General features: G+C 65.0%; 1 protein-coding gene across 1 annotated transcript; it reads right to left on the reverse strand.

Annotated features, from left to right (window-relative positions):
- Positions 1–23: 23 nt before the first annotated feature.
- On the reverse strand, positions 24–17,287 carry KDM6B (lysine demethylase 6B). The gene is given in 29 exon segments (XM_029055558.2): positions 24–1,595; positions 1,934–2,104; positions 2,834–2,960; positions 3,227–3,368; positions 3,459–3,646; positions 3,831–3,945; positions 5,037–5,185; positions 5,456–5,524; positions 7,231–7,295; positions 7,721–7,926; positions 9,708–9,813; positions 10,351–10,477; positions 11,493–11,809; positions 11,845–12,100; positions 12,102–12,953; positions 12,955–13,124; positions 13,255–13,353; positions 13,726–13,799; positions 14,047–14,226; positions 14,229–14,299; positions 14,301–14,368; positions 15,184–15,342; positions 15,573–15,731; positions 15,831–15,923; positions 16,178–16,372; positions 16,374–16,398; positions 16,679–16,777; positions 17,173–17,210; positions 17,213–17,287. Coding segments are annotated over 29 exon segments (4,419 nt in total). The 3' UTR covers positions 24–1,571.
- Positions 17,288–21,293: the final 4,006 nt, after the last annotated feature.

Genomic DNA, 21,293 nt, shown 5'->3' on the forward strand with positions numbered 1-21,293 from the left:
CACATAGGACTCGGACACCAGGGCTTTATCAAAACAGGGTTTTTTTCTGCTTTTATTTTTAATATTAATATTCTCACACAAATTCACCGAGAGGCCAGGGGGTGGGAGGTGGGGTGGGGGTGGGGGGGCGCGGGGGAGAGACCCTTGTCCCGGGACAGAGCGCAACAGTGCAGTGAGAGAACCGGCTCGGCCCAAGGGGCGGCAGTTGGGGAGGGGGCAGGGATGGGGGGCTGGGGCCGCCCCTGGGCCCCACCCCCTGGCCCCCCACACCACCTCCCCGATCCCCCGGGGTAGGGGGGCAAAGGACGAAACGAGAACAAAATGAAAACAAAAACCCCAAGAAGATCACAATAAGGAACCCCACCCCCTCCCCCTCCCACCCCACCCACCCTGCCTCAGCCCAGCCCATTTCATCCTAAAAAAGTCATTTAAAAACAGGGGCCGGGGTGATGAGTGGGTGTCTGGGGGGGAGGGAGAACCTTTATTCTCATAGTTTGCCTTTTTTTCTTTTCCCCATGTACAAAATAAGGAGGGTTTTCTTTTTCCATTTTCCTTTTCCCCTACAGTACAGTAGCCGCTCGGCCTCTCGAGGGGAGGTTCGGGGGGCGGGAGGTTGGGGGTTTGGGTGTGTTAGGGGGAGCGGGGGGAATGGAGGAGGTCCCTGTGGGGAGGAGGAAGAGGAACAGAGAAAGTGCAGGACCCTGGGAGGACCTTACCGCAGGGGAAGGGGGAGGGGGTTGAGCACCATGAGACCAAGGCCAGAGGCTGGTGGGGGGAAGGAAGGGGTGGAGGGTGGGGGCACATCCCACCCCCACAGGCAATGAATAAATAGAGGAGAGCAGGACTGTTATAAATTAAAAAAAACAAAGAGAAATAAAATCAGAAAAAACAATTACATGAATTGGGGCTGGGGGGGAAGCTGCCAAGGAGAGAGGTGGGGTGGGGGCGGGGGGGGGAGACAACGTTTAAAATAAAAAAGGAGAGGTGAAGCCCGTAAGAATCTCGTTAAAAACCTCAGCCACCACTATATATATATAATATATATATATATATATGTATAATCCTGTACAGCTCTGCTCAGCCCAGGCAAGGGGCTGGATGGGGGGGGCCACTGAGAGGGAACCCGTATGCGACACCCCCGCTCCACCCCTGCCATCCTTGTGTCTGTTGCTGTAAAGGCCAAAATTGGTGGTTGTGCCCAGTTGGGGGGGAAGGGGGGAAGCAAGGGGAGGGGGGCCCAGCTGGCCCTTCCCCCCACATCCTGTTTGTCTTGTCTTTTTTTTTGTCTTTTTCCTCATTTAAAAAAAAAACAAAACAAAATAAAACAAAAACAAACCAAAAGATTCTGAATAAATTAAGGGGGGGGGTTGAGCTGCCAGCAGGGATGGGGCTTAGCCCCACCCCCCACCCCCCACCGGCTCCTGTGCCCCCTAGGCCAGGGAGGGGCCCCCTCCCCCTGGCGTGTGCTAGGCAGGCGCAGTAGATTGGCAGGGGGGGTGGGGGGTGGGAGCCGTCGCCATGGGGACGGGGGTGGGTGTGGCCCCCCCTCCAGAGGGGGGGCGTTTCCTGCCTCATCGGGAGCTGCTGGATCCAGCCTGTAAGGGGGAGGCGGGGGGTCAGGGTCACTGCACCCAGGGCCGGAGGCGGCCTTGCCCATCCGCCCCCGGCGCTCTGCCCTCCCACTTCCCCTGAGTAGGCTGGGAGAGGGGAGGGCAGAAGCTTCATTCTCCTCCCTCCTGCCCTGCCCCGCTCCCCAGCTACTGTCCTGCTGATGTGACACCGTAGTAGGGAGTGGGGACAGTTGCCTCCAGCCCAGTCCCCCGGACTTCTGGGCTTAGCTCCGGGCCACCCCCTCGCGGCTCCTCCCCACCCCCCGACTGACCCAGTCCCAGCCGGGGCCCCGCGTCACCTCGCTCCCCGCCCGGCCGCGTACCAGGACGAAGCTGTCGTAGGCTTGGGACAGCTCCTCGGTCTTATACTGCTCCAGCACCACCACCCCATGCAGGCTGGCACTGCGGCGCCGGGCACAAGCCTCGCAGTGCACCAGGTACGTGTTGCGGCTGCCATTCTCACTGGTCACAAACAGGATGTTGAATACCTCCACCTGCGGGAGTGGCGGGGGGGGAGGGGGGTGGGGGCCACGGGGAGGAAGGGAAGTGTCACCCTGTTCCAGCCCAAGGGCTTCTGGGAAATGGAGTCCTCCCCAGCTGCTCTGCGATGTGGGTCTCCGCGGAGAGTTGCTCTCACCCACCCCGCCCTCGCTCCCTGGGACCCTCGGCCGGTCTAGGAGGTGGAGGGGGACCCGAGCTCCTTCGTGCTGCGGGGCCCAGGTCCTCCCTCGGCCAGCCCGAAACGAGGGCGAGGCCCCACCCCAAGAGCTAAAGGGTGGCTCCCTACTTTGGTCGACCAGTCCCCCCCGGGGGGGTGGGCCGGGAGTCGGCTTGAGCTGCAGACTTAAAGTCATGGAGCTAAAACAAGAGGGTACCTGAGAGCCAGCCTAGGGGTATAAAGGTGGGGGGGGGGGGGGGGGACAGTGATAGCAATAATAATAATAATTATGGTATTTGTTAAATGCTTACTATGTGCCAGGTCCTGTTCTAAGCGCTGGGGTAGATATAAGGTAATCAGCTTGGACACAGTCCCTGTCCCACATGGGGCTCAGAGTCTTAATCCCCATTTTACAGATGAGGGAACTGGGGCAGAGAAGTTAAGTGACCTGCCCAAAGGGAGCCCTAAAGGTGGAGTAGTGGAGAGTCCCAGGACTCTGCCCCGCCTCCCCAACCCCCATATATATACCCGCACATTCACTTACACCCACCCCCTATCTACTCACATCACACTCGTTGCAGTAGTACGCTGGCTCATCTTTGACGCGGCCCTGGTAGGCAATCTTCTTGCCCGCCCGCACAAGGCTCTCCCGCTGCACCTGGCAGTGCTTCATGGACTGCATCAGACAGAACCTGGGAGAAGTGGGGGCACGTGGGTTTGGGCGGCAGCAGCCCCCGATAGACCGTACGTTCCTTGCGGGTAGGCATCGTGTCTACCGACTCTGTTGTATTGGACTCTCGAGCGTTAGCGCTCCCGGTAGACGCTCAAGGAATAGCCCCGACTAGACTGGGAGCAGTGCTCCTGCCCGGCACACCCTGTACCGCCTGATCCCCTTGATCTGCCTGTCATCCCCGTCCTCCCCCGCCCCCCCACCCCGGGGGGGGGTCCCGGCGCTTACTTGATCATCCTGTAGAGGTCGGGGTCGCTGACCTTGACGGTGCGGGCCACGTTCCACGACACGTGGATCATGGGGACGATGGACTTGACGTTCTTCACCTCGTTCCACTCGTAGCGCTCCAAGGCCAGCTGGTACTGGTAGGCTGAGGACAGGGAGGAGATCGGGGGTCTCCCCTAGGCCCCGGGTGCCCCCCCCCTTGGTTCCCCTCCCCTCCTCCTCGCGCCCAGCTCACCGGTGAGGGGCCCCACGTTCCAGGCGATGTTATTGCACCAGCCGGTGGCCTGCACCCAATGGACGGTGCCGGCGTTGATCCACACCAGGTCCCCGGGCCGCTGCACGAAGCGGTAGACGGGGATGTTGGAGGCGTACAGGTCCTCCAGGATCGGCCACCACGAGCCTGTCAGGTAGTCCACCCCGTGCCTGTGGGGACAGCCCGGGGTGGGGGGAGGGAGGGCGCACGGGGGGGGGGTCAGGGGTGAGGGGGGCCGTGAGGCGCCACCTTGGTTTCGCCCTCCCACCTCCGCCGGCAGAGGGCGCCCCAGAAATACGACTGGGCGAGTGACACCTGGCTCTGCCCCCGCCGCCCCCCCCCGCGCATGCGCACCGGTCGCAGAAGGCGCTGATGGTCTCCCAGTAGTGCTCGTGCACCGCGAACCACTCGCAGTCGCCCGGCCCGATGTTGATGTTCACGGAGCAGAAGTTGTTGTTCTCCTGATGGCCTGCGGGGGGCGGCAGAGCGAAACGCACTCAGAGGCCGAGCGCGCGCCGCGGCGCGCGCCCCTCCCCCCGCCGACCGTTGGCGCTCGTGCCTTCCGGCGGCGCGCGCCCCTTGGGCCCCGCCCCCTGACGCCGCTGCGGCGCCTCAGCCCTTTTTCCCCTCAGGCCCCCTTCCCCCTCACACACACATACACCCCCCCCCACCTTTCCCTTCTGCTTTTGGAGGGGTTTTGATTTTTCTTTTTATAGTATTTGTTAAGCCTTTACGAGGGCCTCGACCCCCCACTAGGCTCCGGGCTGGATCCAGGCTGATCAGGTTGGCCGCAGGCCCTTGTCATTCATTCATTCATTCAATAGTATTTCTCTGTAAACATGGGGATGAAGGCTGTGAGCCCCACGTGGGAGAACCTGATCACCTTGTAATAATAATAATGGAATTGGTATTTGTTAAGCGCTTACTATGTGCAGAGCACTGTTCTAAGCGCTGGGGTAGATACAGGGTAATCAGGTTGTCCCACGTGAGGCTCACAGACTTAATCCCCATTTTACAGATGAGGGAACTAAGGCACAGAGAAGTTAAGTGACTTGCCCACAGTCACACAGCTGACAAGTGGCAGAGCGGGGATTCAAACCCACGACCTCTGACTCCCAAGCCCGGGCTCTTTCCACTGAGCCACGCTGCTTGTATCCCCCCCAGCGCTTAGCACATAGTAAGCGCTTAACAAATACCATCATTATTATTATTATTATTGAGTGCTCACTATGTGCAGAGCACTGTACTAAGCATGGGTCTGTCTCAACAGTCTTAATCCTCATTTTACCGACGAAGGAACTGAGGCCCAGAGAAGTGAAGTGACTTCCCCCAGGGTCACAGAGGAGACAAGCGGCGGAGCCGGGATTAGGACCGAGTCAGAAGAACTCCCGGGTCCAGGGTTCTATCCACTAGGCCACACTGCTTTCCGGGGACTTGGCCCCGATCCAGAAGACTGGGGGGGCCTCTGGAGGTGGTGAGGGTGGGAGGGGGTGTGGAAGGATGATCCCCTGCGCCCCCTCCATCCTCCTCTCCCCTGCCCCTACCCAGCCCCTCCCTCACCTGGCGTGCGGCTCCCCGGCACCTTCATGTACAACTGCACGGTGTTCATTCCCAGGATCGTGTGCCCCACGTGACTCAGCATGTTGCCGGTGGATGTGACCCGCATGAAGGCGGGCAGCTTCAACAGCTCCTGCAGCTGCGGCTTCCATCTGGACGGACGGACATTGCCGAGGTGAGCCCACTCTGGGGTCCCACTCCCACCCCGTTGGTCCCACGGGCCTGGACCTCAAAGACACAGGCGGTGGCTCGCCCTGCCCTCCCTCTGCCCCCCACCCCCCTTTCGGGTGGCACCGGGAAAAGCACCTGGAGTGTGGGGTTGGTGGGGGGGATGCCAGTCGAAACTGGGGGTGGCACAGAAACTGGCCCTCCCACCCCAAAAAGCATCGGTTAACCCGCCACCCCATCCTCGATCCACTTACCGCTTGGCATCTGACAGGTCGATGTTGGTGCCGAATTTGATGATGTGATGGGCTTTCTGGTCTGGGTTGCTGGGGTCGGGGACAAAGACTGTGTTAGCGCTGAATGGGGGGAGGGTGGGGGTATGACTGAGGTGGGGGTCTGGTCTGCTTGGGTACAGTGACCTTGGAAGAAGATACCTAGTTCTGTTGTCCTCTCCCAAGCACTCTGCACAGAGCAAGCGCTCAAAATGTACCATCGACTGATCGACTGATATCACATGGCTCAAAGCTTTGACAGTCTTTGAAGAAAAAAGACCAAACACCCTGATCTTTTGGGGGCCAAGGGAAATAATAATAATGATGGTATTTGTTAAGCGCTTACTATGTGCAGAGGCGCTGGGGTAGAGACAGGGTAATCAGATTGTCCCACGAGGGGCTCACATTTTTAAATCCCCATTTTTACAGATGAGGTAACTGAGGCACCGAGAAGTGAAGTGACTTGCCCAAGGTCACACAGCAGACAAGTGGCGGAGCCGGGAGTAGAACCCACAACCTCTGACTCCCGAGCCCTGCCCTTATCCGCCCTAAATATCTGCCCTAACGACCATTTCCTATAAGAACAAAAAGACCATATGAGATTGCGTCGGGCCCGAGCTAGCATTTGTAGAACCGACAGCCCCGTCCCGGCCTCCGTGGGCCTGACCCTGCTCGTCTGGGCCCTAAAACCAATCGACCTGCAGCATGTACTCCGGTGGCATGCGCTCAGGAAGAGTACGGCAGCAGAACTAATAAATGGGACCCCTAATCTCAAGGATCTTATCCTCTGATAGACCGCTTCCCCCACTCATCTCCCCACTGCCATGAAGGAGAGGGAGAAAGTAAAATGAGATCCATTTGGAAAAAATATGAATCACTGTTCAAACAAGGTACTGCTAATCATTGCTCTTCCCTGTACTACTGACCTTTGGCCATTTGATATGCACCCCACCCTTGGCTCCAGAGCTCTTATGTACATATCTAAATTATACATTATAAATTATTTATACTATCTGTCACCCCATCTAGACTGGAAGGGCGTTGTGGGCAGGGAACAGGTCTGCCGACTGTTGTATTGGACTCTCCCAAGCACGTAGTACAGTGCTCAATAAATACCACTGATGATCGTTGTTCTTACTGTTACGTAGGTTGAGACGGGGTCCCAGGGGATCCAGTTTTGCCCCAAAGCAATATGGTCGGCTGAGAGATTAGGGCTCATTAGTGCCTGTGATTACAGGGTTACAGGTGAACTGGGAGATAGGCACCTTTGGGTGCAGGAAGTGGAGGCAGCAGCTTGAAACTCCATAGGGAAAAGAAAACCAACCCTAGGTAAACAAAAGGAAGTTCTGACTCTCCGGACCTCACAAGTCTCCTCACTTACAAAAGCGAGCCTCATTTCCACATAGTTAGTGTACACTCTCACAGGTTCAAAATGTGAGAGGGTAACTATCTGACCGTACGAAAAACAAACCTTGCTTGGAAAGTATTTCATCCCTCATCCTAAAAATATATTTGATACGGGCCTGGTTTTTTTTCTTCTTCTTTTTCTGTTTACAGCTCTTTAATTTCCCTCTAACTTTCCCACTTCTTCCAGTGGGTCAAGTCTTGGCCAAATAAATGCATGTGGGGAAAGGGGTAAATTAACCCCTCCAACACACACACCTTCTAAGTCCTTTCTGGAGTTTTTTTCCCCTCCTGCCTCTGGGAGTGAGAGGCCTGGGCTGAGGGGGTTGGGGGGGTGGGGGGGGCGTAGTGGGTACCTGGGGGGCGTCTCCGTGGTGCTGTCAGGCTCCTCCGATTCTTCATCCTCGCTTTCCTTCTCCTCCTGCTCCCCGACAATGATGGGAACCAACCGTGGGTTGGGCAGCCTAATCCCCGTCCTTCTCCACGACGAGATGAGCCCACCCTGTCCCTGTCTCCTCAGGCTGCTCCCTGCCATCTCCACCCCATCCTCTCTGCTGGCTGGTCATACCTGCCCCGGCCCCTGCGGACTAGCCATGTCCTACTCTGTTGGGCCTGGGGTAGCGAGGCCTGGCTGCCTCCCATCCAAACCGCCGACACACACATGCAAACATACTTTCTCTCAATATATACATATAAAGTAATTCAACTTTTGCAGCGTTTCAGGCCACTTCCTCCTGCTTGAGGCTCTGTTCCCCCCCACCTTTCCCATCAAAGGGCCATGTCCGGTTCCTCTTTCCCCCAGGTTCCTGGAACAAGGCCTGGCCCAGCCCGCCCCACCCCACACACCTGTAGGGACTCTTGGAAGGACGAGGCCTGGTACTGAGCATATTTGGCGATGGTGGTGTGGGAGCGGCTGCTCTCGCAGGGCCAGATCTGCCGGGTGCCGGACAGGTCCCAGTTCTCGTCCGAAGGCTGCTGCACCTGGGTGCGCACCTCCACGGCGTGCTCCCCGCTTGCCTCCACCAGCGTCTTCGTGGAGAACAGGCCCAGATCTGCAGGGACGGGGACGTGGATGGAGACCGTGAGGCATATTATTGTATGTAATAATAACAATAATTGTGGAACTCGTTAAGTGCTTACTACATGCCAGGCACTGTACTAAGAGCTGGGATGGATACCAGCAAATCGGATTGGACAGTCCCTTCCAGGGGGGCAGCTAAGGGCAGCAGAAGCACCCCTTTGCTGCTCCCCCCTGCCCCTCAATACACGTGTACACGTCCTCTCCCTTCGGAGCCTCCATGCCCTCCCTGAGCCAGGCTGGAACAGACGGACAAGACCTGACACCAGCAACCTCCGGTCAGGGGGCTCTGGCCTCTCAGCCCCTTTAAGGGGGAACCTCGCCCCTCCTTGCCCCTTCGGTTCCTCCTCGACCGGGGCAAGTCAAAGGTCAAGAGATTCACACCAGTCCCCGGGCCCGGTTTGAAATCTTGGATCAGAAAAGGAGGCTGAAACTCATTGGCTCAAAAGCCGGGTCTGGGGATTATTGTTGGCTTCCAGCTACCTGTGCGCCACCCCCTCTCCTCCCCTGGCCGAGTCCAAGGAAGGAGGGCAGGGCGAAGGGGCAGGGAACTGTAAAATCAAAGGATCCCATTTCCCCCAAGCGATAAGAGACCCCTGATTAGGGAGCAGCACAGCCTAGTGGAAAGAGCCCTGTCCTGGGAGGAAGAGGATCTGGCTTCTAATCCAGGCTCCACCACTCGTCTACTGTGTGACTTTGGGCCAGTCATTTCACTTCCCTGGGCTTCAGTTCCCTCATCTGTGAAACGGGGATTAAGTCCTCCTCTCTCCCCATTAGGATCTACCCCAGTGCTTAGTAAAATAAATAAGAAGGGTGATTTCTGGGGGAAGAGAGTGGATCAAGTGCCCCCCGCTTTTGCCCACCGGGGTCTTGGGCAGCCCCAGGGGAGACCAGACGGGATCTAGGTGGGAGCAGGCGGGTGGCGGGCGGGCCCGGGCAGACATAATGACGCCTCGACAGAAAGCAGGTTCTGCCCCCGGGGCAGAAAGAAGGCAGACACTCTCACGGGAGCCTCCTCACCCCACTGCTCCTCCTCCGGCCCGCAGACAGGCCAGTTTGTCCAGAGACACCGACATCCAAACAGACACCCAGACTTCGCCTGCCCCCACATATCCATCCACACACGGATGCCCCCCCGCCTCCCAAGGACAAGCCCACCCCCAACGTTGAGCTCTGCATCCACCTCCCAGACACACTCTGCCAACACCCCAAAATCCACGCCCGCCCCCCCCAGGGAAAAACCAACCCCGAGACTTACACATTCTGGAAACCTTCCACCCCTGCCTCAAACTCTAGACTATGAGCTTGTTGTAGGCAGGGAAAATGTCTATTTACCGTTATACTGAACTCCCCCAAGCACTTAGTACAATGCTTTGCACACAGAAAGCACTCAATAAACTTGACTGACTGACTGAATGAATGAACCTCTGCAATCACATCCGGTGCCAAGAGACACCCCCGCTGGCCCAAAGCCAAAAACATTGCTCCACATCCAAAGCAGTAACACACTTAAGCGACATCCCCTATCTTCCCCAAACCCACTATTACCGACTTGGAAAAACAATATTCTCCCTTCCCTTCCCCGAGATAGACAGACACACACACACACACACACGTCCGCCCACTCAACAAACAGCTCGAAAATCAGTCCGTTTCCCCTCGCGTCCCGTTCCCCTCAGCCCCCGTGGCTGTGGCCGCTGGGATACCCCCTGCCCAGGCCACCGCCACCCACTTGTGCGGCCCTGGGGGACTCACTTAGGCGAAGGGAGCCGGCCAGGCCGCGGATGACGGTGATGGGGTTCCGGGGGTCTGTGCAGAACTGCAGAAGCACTGGAGAGAAGGCGTCCCGCTTGCTCTCCAGCTGAAGGAGGGGAGGAGGGAAGGATGGAGAAGGAGGAGGAGGAAGAGGAGAAAGAGGTCACTGTCACCCTCTTGGGTGAGGGAAGCAAGTCCCCCGGTGCATTTTCCCAGCCCAAAGCCTCAAGGCCAGCTAACTCCCATCAACCCTTCAGGCGAGAGCCCCAGACGGTGGAAGGCCTCCCTCTCTCCCTCCCCTCCTACAGTTTCTTGCATCCCCTTCCCGGGGAGGGCGGCATCACCAGCTGGCCCTGTCAGCCTCCCCAAGAGACTGATGGGAACTAGAGTCTCTTGCCCCCAACCCAACCCCCAGCAGGGGCCTCCCGGCACCGTCTCCAACACAGAAGTGGGTGATTTATTTCCCTGTAATTCATTTATTTCCATTAACATTAGTCTTCCTAGACTGTAAACTCATTGTGGGCAGGGGATGTGTCTGTCCGTTGTTCAAATGTACACTCCCAAGCGCTTAGTTCAGTGCTCTGCACACAGTAAGAGCTCGATCAATCCGACTGAACGAATGGGGGCTGGCGAGGGCACCTACGTAGATGCTGGGCGTAGGGGGGTTGAGCTTCTCCCGGGGCAGCTTCTCCTCGGAGTTAATCTGGGGCTTCACGGATTGGGCGGGCGACAGGTAGGACTCCCGGAACCTGCCCTTCACCTTGGCGTGCCTGCGAAAGGACAGAGAGCAGGCGGGGGTGGTCAGCCCCGGGGCGGACGTCCCCCAAATCCGGCGGGTCACGGCCGGCCCGGTGCCTGCCGGGGAGATCGGTTCCCCCCGACACCCAGTGACGCCGGCTGCTCCAGAAGTCTGGTGGGGGTTGGGGCGTCCTCCAGGCTGCTTTTTCCTGAGGAGTGAGGATCAACCCAACCCTCTCTCTTTCGCTGCCGAGCACCTCACTTCCCCTCCTCCCTTCTTCGCCTCGTGCGTCGCCTGTGCCCCCCGGCCCCGTCCGCCCCCTTTCCGCACTTGACGTTCCCGCAGGCCCTCAAGCCCACAGCTGCCCTCCGTTTGTTCGAACGTCTGCTTCCGTCTCTAGACCAGAAGCTCCCTGTGGGCAGGGATGGCCTCTACCAACTCTGCTGCGCCAGACTCGCCCAAACTCTCGGTCCAGGGCTCTGCCCACTGGAAGCGCTCGACAGAGAGCACCGACCGACCATTCAGTCGATTAAAAGACTGACACGTGAACCTGCCTGACATCTGAGGGAAGCAGCAGAGCCTAGTGGCTAGAGCCTGGGTCCGGAGTCAGAAGGACCTGGGTTCTCATCCCGGCTCGACCCACTTATCTGCTGGTGACCTTGGGCAAGTCGCTTCCCCTCTCTGGGCCTCAGTCCCCTCACCTGGAAAAAATGGGGACGAAGACCGGGAGTCCCCCGTGGGACAGGGACCGTGTCCCACCCAATTCCCTCGTATCTACCCAGCGTTTAGTACGCTGTCTGGCGGATAGTAGTAAAGATGGTATTTGTTAACGGCTAGCTATGTGCCAGGCGCTGTACTAAACGTTGGGTGGGTACAAGGTCATCGGGTTGGACACAGTCCAACAGAGTAGGCCCTGCTTAACAAAGACCACAATTGTTATTATTTGAAAATGGGGTGGGAGGGGCGGTGTCCCTGCGTCTGAGACCTTGAAATCTAAAGAAGGGACGGGGTGGGGGGAGGGGGGCCGTGCCCGGGGCAAGCCTCACCTGCTGGCCCGCACGACGTCGGCAGCACAGTGGGCGATGGTGAGGTCGGCCATGCTGAGCCTGCGCCGCTCCTCCTCCACCTCGGAGGCGATGAAGGTTTCCTTGTCACCGCTCTCCACTTTGATGAGGCGGATCTTCAGCTCCTTGGGCGGACCCTCGCTCAGCGAGCGCAGCTTCAGCATGTCTGCCGGGCTCACCCCGGGTGGCCCCGGCGCCTCCTCGCGGGCCTTGCGGCGGGGCTCCCCGGCCGGGGCGGGCCCGGAGGCGGGCGGCGGGCCGGGCGGGGGGACGGAGGGTGGTGGCGGAGGGGGCGGGGGAGGCGGCGGTGGGGGGGCGGGGCGGCAGGCGCGGGTTTGGCTTTGGCCGCGCCCCCGGCCTCGGGCTTGGCCTTGTCCCGCCCTTGGATCTCCTTGCTCTGCAAGTCCAGGTTGCCCAGCACCTGCCGGTTCTTCTCTTTGTGCCCTTTGCCCTCACGGTGCCGGTGACCGCCATCTCTGCATGCCCGCCGCTGGTGCCGCCGGTGCTCCTTCTCCCGCCGCGGCCGCCGCCGCGGGCCGCCCCGCCCCCGCTCTCCTCCCTGGCCCGGGCGGCCTCTCTCCGGGCCCGGCTTCGGGCGGCTCCCCCGCGGGCCGGCCCACCCGCCCCACCAGCGTCTCGCAGGCCCGGCTGATCTCCTCTAGCACCTCGGACTCCGAGCGGGCGGGCGGCGGCAGGGGCAGCTGGCCGGCGGGGCCCCCGGGGGGCTCCTGGCCCCCTCCTCGCTCCCGGGCCCAGGGCCCGTTTGAGGTAGAAATTTGAGATGACGGAGAGGGCGGCGGGCGGCGCAGGGGCGGCTGCGAGGGGCCCGGTGGGCTCTTCTTGGCCCCCGCCGGGGAGGGGTTAGCACCTGGCGGAGGGGCGGGGGAATACTGCAAGGCGGACGGAGGAGCGGACGGAGGCGCGGGCCGGGGGGCTCCCCCGGCCCCTCGGTAAGAGTACTTCTGGCCCTCCAACACGGAGGCCAGGGACTTGAGCAGGGCGGCCGGGCCGGGCGGCGGAGGCTGCGGTGGCTGCGGCGGCTGGAACTTGGCCAGGGTCGGTGTCGGGGGCGTCGGCGGCTTCTCCTCCTGGGCCACTGGGAAGGGGCACCGCAGAGGGGCGTAGGGCTCCGAGGAGGAGGAGGAGGAGGAGGAGGAGGAGGAGGAGGAGGAAGGGGCGGCGGTGGCAGAGGAGGCGGAGGCGGAGGAGGGGGAGGGCGGTGGTGCCCCACCGGCCTCCCGCTGCCGCTGCTGCTCCTCCTCCCTGCGGATGGACTCGTCCAGCATCTTCATGATGTTGGCCAGCCCGTCGGGCAGGATCTTGAACTCGGCCGGCTCCTCGAACTGGTCCTCCAAGGGCGCCGCGGGGAAGTCAAACAGTCGCGGCCCGCCCCGGCCGGGCGGCTCCCCTCCCCCGGGGGGCCGGGGCCGCTGGGCTCGCTCAGGGGGCCGGCGGGGGACCCCGCCCCGCCTCCGCGGTCTTTGGAAGGAGCCCTGGCCGGGGGCTCTCCGGGCGCCTGAAGCTTCCTGAGGTATTTTGGTGGCAGGTGGTGGCGGAGGAGCAGGAGGAGGAGGAGGAGGAGGAGGAGCGGGAGGCCGGGGGAGAGCAGGAGGGGGACGAGGCGGCGGCCGGAGGGGGGGGCGGGGGCCGGGTGCGGGCTGGGGGGCCGAGGGCCGGCTGGGGGGCGGGTGTCTTGGCCCCGGGGAGGAGGGTAGGGGGGCGGGGGGAAGGGAAGAGGCCCCACTTGACCGTTGCTGCCGCTGCCACCGCCCCCGTGACTGCTACTGCTGGTGGTGGTGATGGCGGAGGTGGAGGTGGCGGCGGCGGTGGTGGAGTGTGAATCCTGAGTGCCCACGGGGAAACGGGTTCCGGGGCCCCCAAGAAGCCCTCGGCGGTGGGTGGTGGGAGAGCGGGGAGGGGGGAGGGGGAGGGAGGGGAGGCGGATGGGGCGGAAGAGGAGGGCCGGGCAGGGGGACCCTTCTGTCGCCGAACAAGAACTCCTCCAGGGGGGTCCCCCTCCTCTTGCACGGCGGTGACGGCGGCCGGGCCCGACCCTTTTCGGCCCGGCAGGCCGGGCCCTTTCAGCCAGGGCGGGGTGCGGGGGCGGGGGAGTAGGCGGGGGCATGGCGGTGGGGGCGGCGGGGGGCTGGGGGGCCGGGGAAGGTAGCGGCGGGGGCTTCGGGGACCGGGGGGAGGGCCTTCCGACCGCTCTGACCCAGAGGCCCCAGGCCGGCGTGTGGTGGGGGCGGCCTCCCAGTGCTGCCTGCGCTTGGGAAGGCGGTCGGAACCCTGTGGCCGGGGGTCGGCGGGCGGCAGCGGCGGGCCCGGGCCCCAGGGCGGTTCTCCCCCTAACCCCCTTCGCCCCCGGCCCCGGGGCAAGCCCAAGCCCCCTCCCCGCCTTCCCGTGGGCCAGGATCCCCCACTCTCGGGGCGCCTATTCGGGGTCTGTCTCCCGCTCCCGGGCATCCGTCCCCGTACCCCCCAACCCAGGCCGGTTGGGGCCACCCGGGTCCCCCCGACCTAGAGGACACTCCACAAGGCCCTGGGCTCTGCTCCGCGCCCCGGGGTCCGCCGTGGCCGCCGCTGCTGGTGGTGCCGCCGCCGGGGGGCCGGGGTGGGGCATAAGGCACGCAGGCGGTGGTTGCTGCTGGTGAAACGCTGGAGTCCAGCCGCGACCTGTGAACTCTGCTCTCTCTAAGGTCACTTCCGGGGGGCGGGCGGCGGGCGGGCAGCCATGGCTCTCTGCTCCTGGGGGGCGGGGGCCCGGGGGGCCACGGGGACTGCCGGGGGCCGGGGGGATGCGTAGCGTAGGCGGGGGCCGGGTACGGGAACGGGTGGGGGACCGAGTGCCGCTGCTCCTGGCGGGGGGAGGAGGGGGTGGCCGGGGGGGAGAGAAGAGCAGAGAGTCAGAGATAGGCCTTCTTCCAAAGTAGTGATATAATAATACTAACTGTAGTATTTGTTAAACACTTCCTATGCATCAAGCACTGTACTAAGCTCTGGGGTAGATAAAAGCTAGTCGGGTTGGGACCCAGTCCCTGTCCCACAAGGGGCTCACAGTCTCAATTCCCATTTTGCAGATGAGGGAAGTGAGGGCCAGAGAAGTGAAGCCACTTGCCCAAGGTCACACAGCAAAGGGCAGAGCCAGGATTAGAACCCAGGTGTCTCTGACTCTCAGGCCCGTCCTCCTTCCACTACACTGCCTCCCTAGGGATGGGCTTGGGGGGGGGGCACAGGCCATCTGCTGGGAGAAGGCGGGGGGGGCGGCGGTGGAGAGTCCTGCCGAGCGTCATCATTGTCACCATGACGATGACAAGGAAGAGGAGGAGGAGAACGAGGAGGGTGGCGACACTACCCATAGTCTTTGTGCCCAGCTTCGGGCCAGTTGCCATCCAACCGGACCAGATCCGGGCCCCGTCCCCCACGGGACTCGGGCTAAGGAAGGGGAGGAGGGAGGGACGCAAGGAGAACGGGAATCTCGACCCTCTTTGACAGAGGAGAGAAGCGGAGCGGCTTGCCCAAGGTCATCCGGCATGCCACGGGCCGAGCCGGGATGGGAACGCCGCGTGGTGGAAGGGGAGATGTGGCAGGAGCGGGATGCGGGAGACGGTGCCCTCGCTGGGGGTTGGGGGGGGCGGGCGGGCGTCAGGGCCGAGCGGGGCGATGGTCTCACCTGGCGGTCCGGAGGGGCCATGCCTTTGCGCTCAGCGCCCCAGGCCTCTCCGTGAAGTGGGCTCCACAGCCCCGGCTTTGGGGGCTGGAAGGGGGGACTGGTGGCCAAGCCTGGCAGGGGCGGCGGGGGAGGGGGCGGCAAGCCCGGGGGTGGGCCGGGCTGTAAGGGCGGGGAGGGCAGGAGGGAGGGAGAGGAAGATCAGGAGAGGCCGGGAGCATCGTGTCCCCCCCCCCCCCCCGCCCCCCCCCCCCCCCCCCCACACCCTCCACCCGGTCCCTGGCCGCCCCGTCGGCCGGCTCCGGGGCCGACGCGGACATACATTCCAAGCGCTTAGTACAGTGCTCTGCACGTAGTAAGCGCTCAATAAATACTATCGAATGAATGAATACCTGCTCGGGGCCGCAGCTCCTTCTCCGCTTGCCCCCGGGGCTCGGGTTCTCGTCCCCGGGGTCGGGGGGCGCCACGGGGGGCACCGGCTGCACCACGGGGGTCTCGGCCGCCCGCTTCACCGGGGGACCTCCCCGCTTCGTGCCGTAGTTCCGCTTGTGCTGGGGGCAGGCGGGCGGGTACGGGACATTCAGCACTGTCGCCCAGACGCTCTCCGCGGTCCCCGTGACCCCCCCCCGCCCCCGCCCCAACTCTCTTACCTCGAGGTGGAGGAGGTTCCACACTTGCTCCAGGGGGGGCAGTGCCTTGGCGCGGTGATGGGAGGACCCTGAGTGGAAGCTCCAGAGCTGGGCCTAGCCATTGGTGCGGGGGGGCAAGGGCAGGGCTCAGGGAGGGACCAGATCAAACCGGACCAGAGCTAACCGGGGTCACGCCTCCGGTCCTCCGTTAGGCACCCGTCTCTGAACCCCCCTCCGGCCTCCTGACCGGTGAGCGCTGCAGGGTTCGCCCCACCTGACCCCCCGCGGTCGGTCAGCCCGCCCGCCCGGCCGCCCGCCCACGGGGCAAGCCTGGCCCGGGTCCCTCCCTGCCCGGGCCCGGCCCCTACCTGCTGCAGGCGGCCGATGCGGGGCCCCAGGTGGGCGTAGATGGCCCCGTAGCGGAGGGCGCTTTGGTAGCAGCGCAGGGCCTCCTCGCTGTCCTGCTCTGACTCGTACAGCTGCCCCAGCTGCTCCCACAGCCCCGGCTGGGCCGGGTCCCGCAGCAGAGCCTGCACCCAGCCATGCAGGGACTCCAACTTTCCCGTGCAGCGGCCGAGAGCTCGCGGTCCTGGGCGGGGGACGAACGACGACGGCGCCGTCAGCGGCGGGACGGGGCAGGGGAGCGGGACCCTTCTCCGCCCTCCCCGCCTCTGACGGGGCTCGGACCGAGCGAGCACACCCGTGACCTGGGCCGCCCCCACTGACTGCCCTCGCTCCTTCCCCTTCTGGACCCAGCCAGGCAGCCCGCTTCCCAGCTGCTGTTCTCCTCCCCTCTTGGGACCCCGGCAACCTGACCGCCGCCGTCCCCCCCCCGACCTCCCCGAGTCAGGGGCCCGGCCCTGACTCACCCAGGAGAGTAATAGGGCTTGTTGGGGTGCCCGATGCTGCCACCGGGGGCCGGGGGCAGATGGACCGGGAGCTGGGGCTGCCCGATGCTGGCAGAACACCTGGCCGGGGGGAAGGGGACCGGGCCGTCAAACGGGGAGAAGAAATGGGGGCAGGGGGTCTCTGGGGCAGGGGGGAGGGTAGGGGGTCTCTGGGGCAGGGGGGAGGGCAGGGGGCTGCCTTCTTCCCAGGTTCCTGACACCCGTTTCCTGGGCATCGTGCTCTCCTCTCCCCCCGCCCCGCTGGAGTGGAGAAACTGAGGCCCATAAGGGGAAGGGTGACCCCAGCGTAACCAACTCCCCGGGAGAGAGAGGGAAACTGCAGGCCAGGTCCCGGCAGAAAGTTGGAGAAAACAGGACACTGGAGGGGTCGGGGGTCACTGAGAGAGACGCACCCCCCCCTCCCCCCATACTATCCCTGGGGGCTGTGGGAGTAAGAGGGCTTTTGCTCATCTCACCTGCCCCCAGGCAGCCAGGCGCGGGGTTGGGGGTGGGGGTGGGGGAACAGAGGTCCAGGCCCCCGGCACAGCTCAAGCCCCCGAGGGCCCCCGGCGGGTCCGCCGCCCGATGCATTCAGCCTACGGAAGAGTCGGTGGGGAAGAGTCGGGCGACGCGTTGAGCGAGGGGCCCACGGCCGTGAGGACCCCTACCCCCACCCCCTCTGCGCCCCCCGCCCAGCGGCCCCACTCACCAGGTCAGTGGCGGCGCCGGGAGCCCCCGAGGTCAGGCGGGCTCCCTCTTCCCCCCGCCCCGGCCCGGCCCAGACCCCCGGCTCCGGGCTGGGCAGAGGGTCTGGATCCGGCTTTCCTCGACTACGGAGCCCTCCGTCTGCCCCGGGATCGGTCGGCGGGGAGAGGGCCCTCACTCGGCCGATTCTGGGAGGGTGGGTAGAACAGAGGGGGGAGCCCATCAGGGACGGCGGAGGCTCCCCCGCCGCTTTCCGCACCCTCTGGTCTCTTCCCTCCGCCCGCCACCATCGTGCCGTTCCCCGCCGCCCCCCCAACCCCCTCGCTCACTCTGCCCCCCGTCATCTCCAAATGAAAAGAGCGCAAACGTTCTTCCGCCGACTCCCCGGCCCCACGGTCGGTCCACCTCACCCCCTCCCTCGCCCACCCCCCCCAAACACCCGGGACCACGGGCCCCGCTCTCGCTTCCCGGCCCCTCTCCTCCTTCCCAGCTCTTTGACTCACAGAGGTCTCCGGCTCCGGGGAATCCGGCCCAATCATAGGGCTCTGTCCCCGCCTCCGCAGCCAATCATCGCCTCTGTCATCTGTCCTCCTCAGTAACAGCCTGGCGGAGACCAATGAGGGAAGGTCAGGCCCGGAGAGTTGGCAGGGCAAGGCACTGCAGCCAATGGGGGCAGCCAGTGGGGGCTGGGACGGAGGAAGGGGAGAAGCAGGAGCCAGTCAAGGTTGGTTGGGGGGGGGGGGGGGGTTGATCCTTCACCCCAGAGTGACCTCTCCCCGCAGAGGGTCCCGGCCCAAACTCCGATGAGAGCGTGGGGAGAGGGACCGGGCGGGTGTCGGGTCAGAGGAGGGCCTTCCGGGGAAAGCCGGGGCCGTGAACGGAACGGTCCGGCGGGAACCGGGGCAGGCCGCCGCCGACGGGGGAAGCCAACCGGTTAAGAGCCCAGGAGGCGCAGGCGGGCTGAGGGACGGAAACCTGGAGCCGGGCGCTCCGCCAGCCCAGACCGTGAGAAGCCAACCCCCTCAGACACACGGACAGACAGACAGGCAGACGCGCACGCACACCAGACACACACACCCCCGCCACCCCAAGACCAGCCAGCCGCCAGACAGACAGAAATCCGGAAAGACGCAGGCGCACGGGGCCGGCGGGTACACCTACCTAACCCCGGCCCACCCAGGCTGTCAGGCCGTGGCGGCCGCCTCCCCCTCCTCTCCCCACCCGGCCGGGCAACCGCTACCGGATGGTCCCCTCCCGATCCACAGCCCCGAAGCCTTCCCTCGTCTCCCGCTCCCCGGACGAAGGCCGGTCCCTCAGAGGAACCCCGGGCACGACCCCCCACGACCCCGCCCGATTCCGAACCCCTGCGGGGAGCCCCTACCCCCGGAGCGGCTCGGCCCCGCTCTCCCCTTCAACCCCGGTCCCCCCCCTCCGGGGTCGGGGCCCGGGCCGGGCTCCGTCCGGCTTACGTCGTCTGGGTGCTCTCCGGGGCCCCGGCCGCCTCGCCGGTCTCTGCCTGTCTGTGACGGTTCCCGGCGGGGGCCACGCGCTTCCCGCGGCCCCACGTGGCCCCCGCCTCGGGCCGGGTGGCGGGGGAGGGGGGGATTTCTGGGATTGGCCCGTGACGTGGCCCCCCCCCACCCCGCGCCGGCGGAAGCGGTTCTCCCGGGGGGGGGGGGAGAGAAGGGGTGTCTCCCCGTGGGGGTGGAAGGCGGGCCGCGGGGGGGTGGGGAGGGTGACATCACTCAGCGTCACCTTCCTCCCACTCGCGTCTGCCCACGCCCTTAAAGGAGCCACACGCCTATTTCACTTCCTCCTCCGGGACGGCGGCAGGACGGCCGGCAGGGCACCGGGCGGCCATCCCGGCCCGAGGGTCCCGGCCGGGACGGCGGAGCCTCGGCCACGCAAGCCCTCAGCTTCGCCGTCGGCCGGCCCGGCCCCGCCGGGGGCAGAGTCCGGGGGCCGGGGGCCGGAGGGGGCGAGCAGCTAACTGAGGCTCAGCTGTCGGGGGGGGGGGGGAAGAGGGGGCAGGAAGCCGGGGGCGGGATCGGGGCTGCGGTGAGCCCCAACCCCGTCTCCTCCTCCCCTCCCCGCCCCCGCCGGGGGCGGCTGGAAAGTTCATCTGACGGAGATGCCTGCGCAGTGGGGAAATTTCCAGCCGCCCCCCGCCAGAAGCTGGGGTTTCTGGTGAGGGCCCCGACCGCCCCCCGCCCCCCGCGCCCCAAGGGCTCCCGCCCCCGCATCGTCCCCGAAGCCGGCGCCGGCCCCGGGACCGGCGGCTCAGCCCGGCCTGTCGGGCACCCTAGGATTGGGGGCGAAGCCGAACCAGCAATTCCGAGCCAGGCCACCCCCCCCCCGCCGACCCCCGACAAGAGGTGGGGGGAGGGGGACGCGCACCCCTTGGGAGGGGCTCGCGCCTCCTCCCGGAAAGTGGGGGCCGGGGGGAGGGTGGGGAGGGTGCGAGGGGGATCGGCCGTGCCCGCTGCCGGGAAATGGCAGCTTCCCCTTTAGGTTCCCCTAGAGTTTCGTCCCCGGGTCCGGTGACGCCACTTCCCCCGGGCGACGACTTCCCTTTTCCCACGGGGACGGGACCGGGCGGTCTTCAGAGCCCCCCCGCCTCCCGGCCCCCCACCTCCCCCGGGGCTCCTCCTCGCCCCTCCGCTCCTCTCTAGGGTCCGGTCCTCCCCGCGGGCCTTCCGCCGCCCCTCCGGCCGGCTGCTGATTCAGGTTGCGTGGGGGGCCGGGGGTCTGGGCCAGAGACTGAGTCACCCCGGAAACCTCCCCCACGTTCCCACTGACTCAGCCCTGCCCCCGGACCCGCGGCTCTCTTCCTCCTCGGTCCTGCCCACCTGCCCCGGCGGCCCCGGGGGGCCGACCCGGACCCGGAGGGGACCCGGCGGCCGCCGCCCCGGCCCTGGAATCCACCGGGGGCCTCACCTCGCAGGTGGCCCACCCCGACCTCCCGCCTGTCACACAGAGGGGGGGAGAGAGGGAGGGAGGGAGAGAGAGAGAGAGAGAGAGAGAGAGCGAGCGAGCGAGCCCCGTGGCTCAGATCCCGTGAATGAGGCGCGCACACGCACACACCGACACACTCAGTGTGGTGTCATCCGGTGACCCATTTCCTCCTCCACTGGCCGACACGGACACGACTCTCCGGGCGGGGGGAGCAGACACACACCCACCTAGACGCCCGCGCCCCCTCCCCCCCGACGGATGGCCGCACACTCACCGACGGACCCCCGGACGCTGACAAATAAGCCCCAAGACGGACGGCGGCGGCCCGCCAGCCGCCCCCCCGGCCCTTGCACGGATCCGCGGACACCGTGCGGGGGATTGAGGGGGGGGGGGGGCCGGGCCGGGGTCCTCTCCGGGCCCGAAGGCGAAGCGTCCGGCGAGAGCCGCCCGCAGGCGGAGGCCGATCGAAGGCCGGGCCGGGCCGGGCCCGGCGCGGCCCCACCGGCCCCCAGCGGCGGAGCAAAGGTCACCGCGCCCGCGGGGGCCCCCGCCCACACGCCGCCCCTCCCCCCACCAAACACACTCCGCCCCGCCCCATCCCCCTCCCCCCGCAACGCTCCCGCAAACGGGCCCGGGGGCGCAACACGTCGGCCACGGAGGAGTTAATGGGGCCGCGAGGAGGCAAGGCCCCGCCCTCCCCCCCCCCTCCATCCGGGCTCTCCGGCCCCGCCCCCTCCCTCCATCCGGGAGCCCGGACTTTCACCCCCCCCGCCCCCCCTTAGACATCTCTCTCACTCACACACACACTCCTCTCCTCCCCGGCCCCCCGGTAGGTGGGGGGTGGAGGGGGGCTCCCCCGGACCCCCGGCGCTCTCCAATCGAGCCGCGCGGGGCCTTTTCGTCCGGCCGATTCCCCCGGCCCCGGCCCTCCCCTTTG

This window comes from Ornithorhynchus anatinus, chromosome X5 (genome assembly GCF_004115215.2).
Source record: "Ornithorhynchus anatinus isolate Pmale09 chromosome X5, mOrnAna1.pri.v4, whole genome shotgun sequence".
Taxonomy (NCBI): Eukaryota; Metazoa; Chordata; class Mammalia; order Monotremata; family Ornithorhynchidae; genus Ornithorhynchus; species Ornithorhynchus anatinus.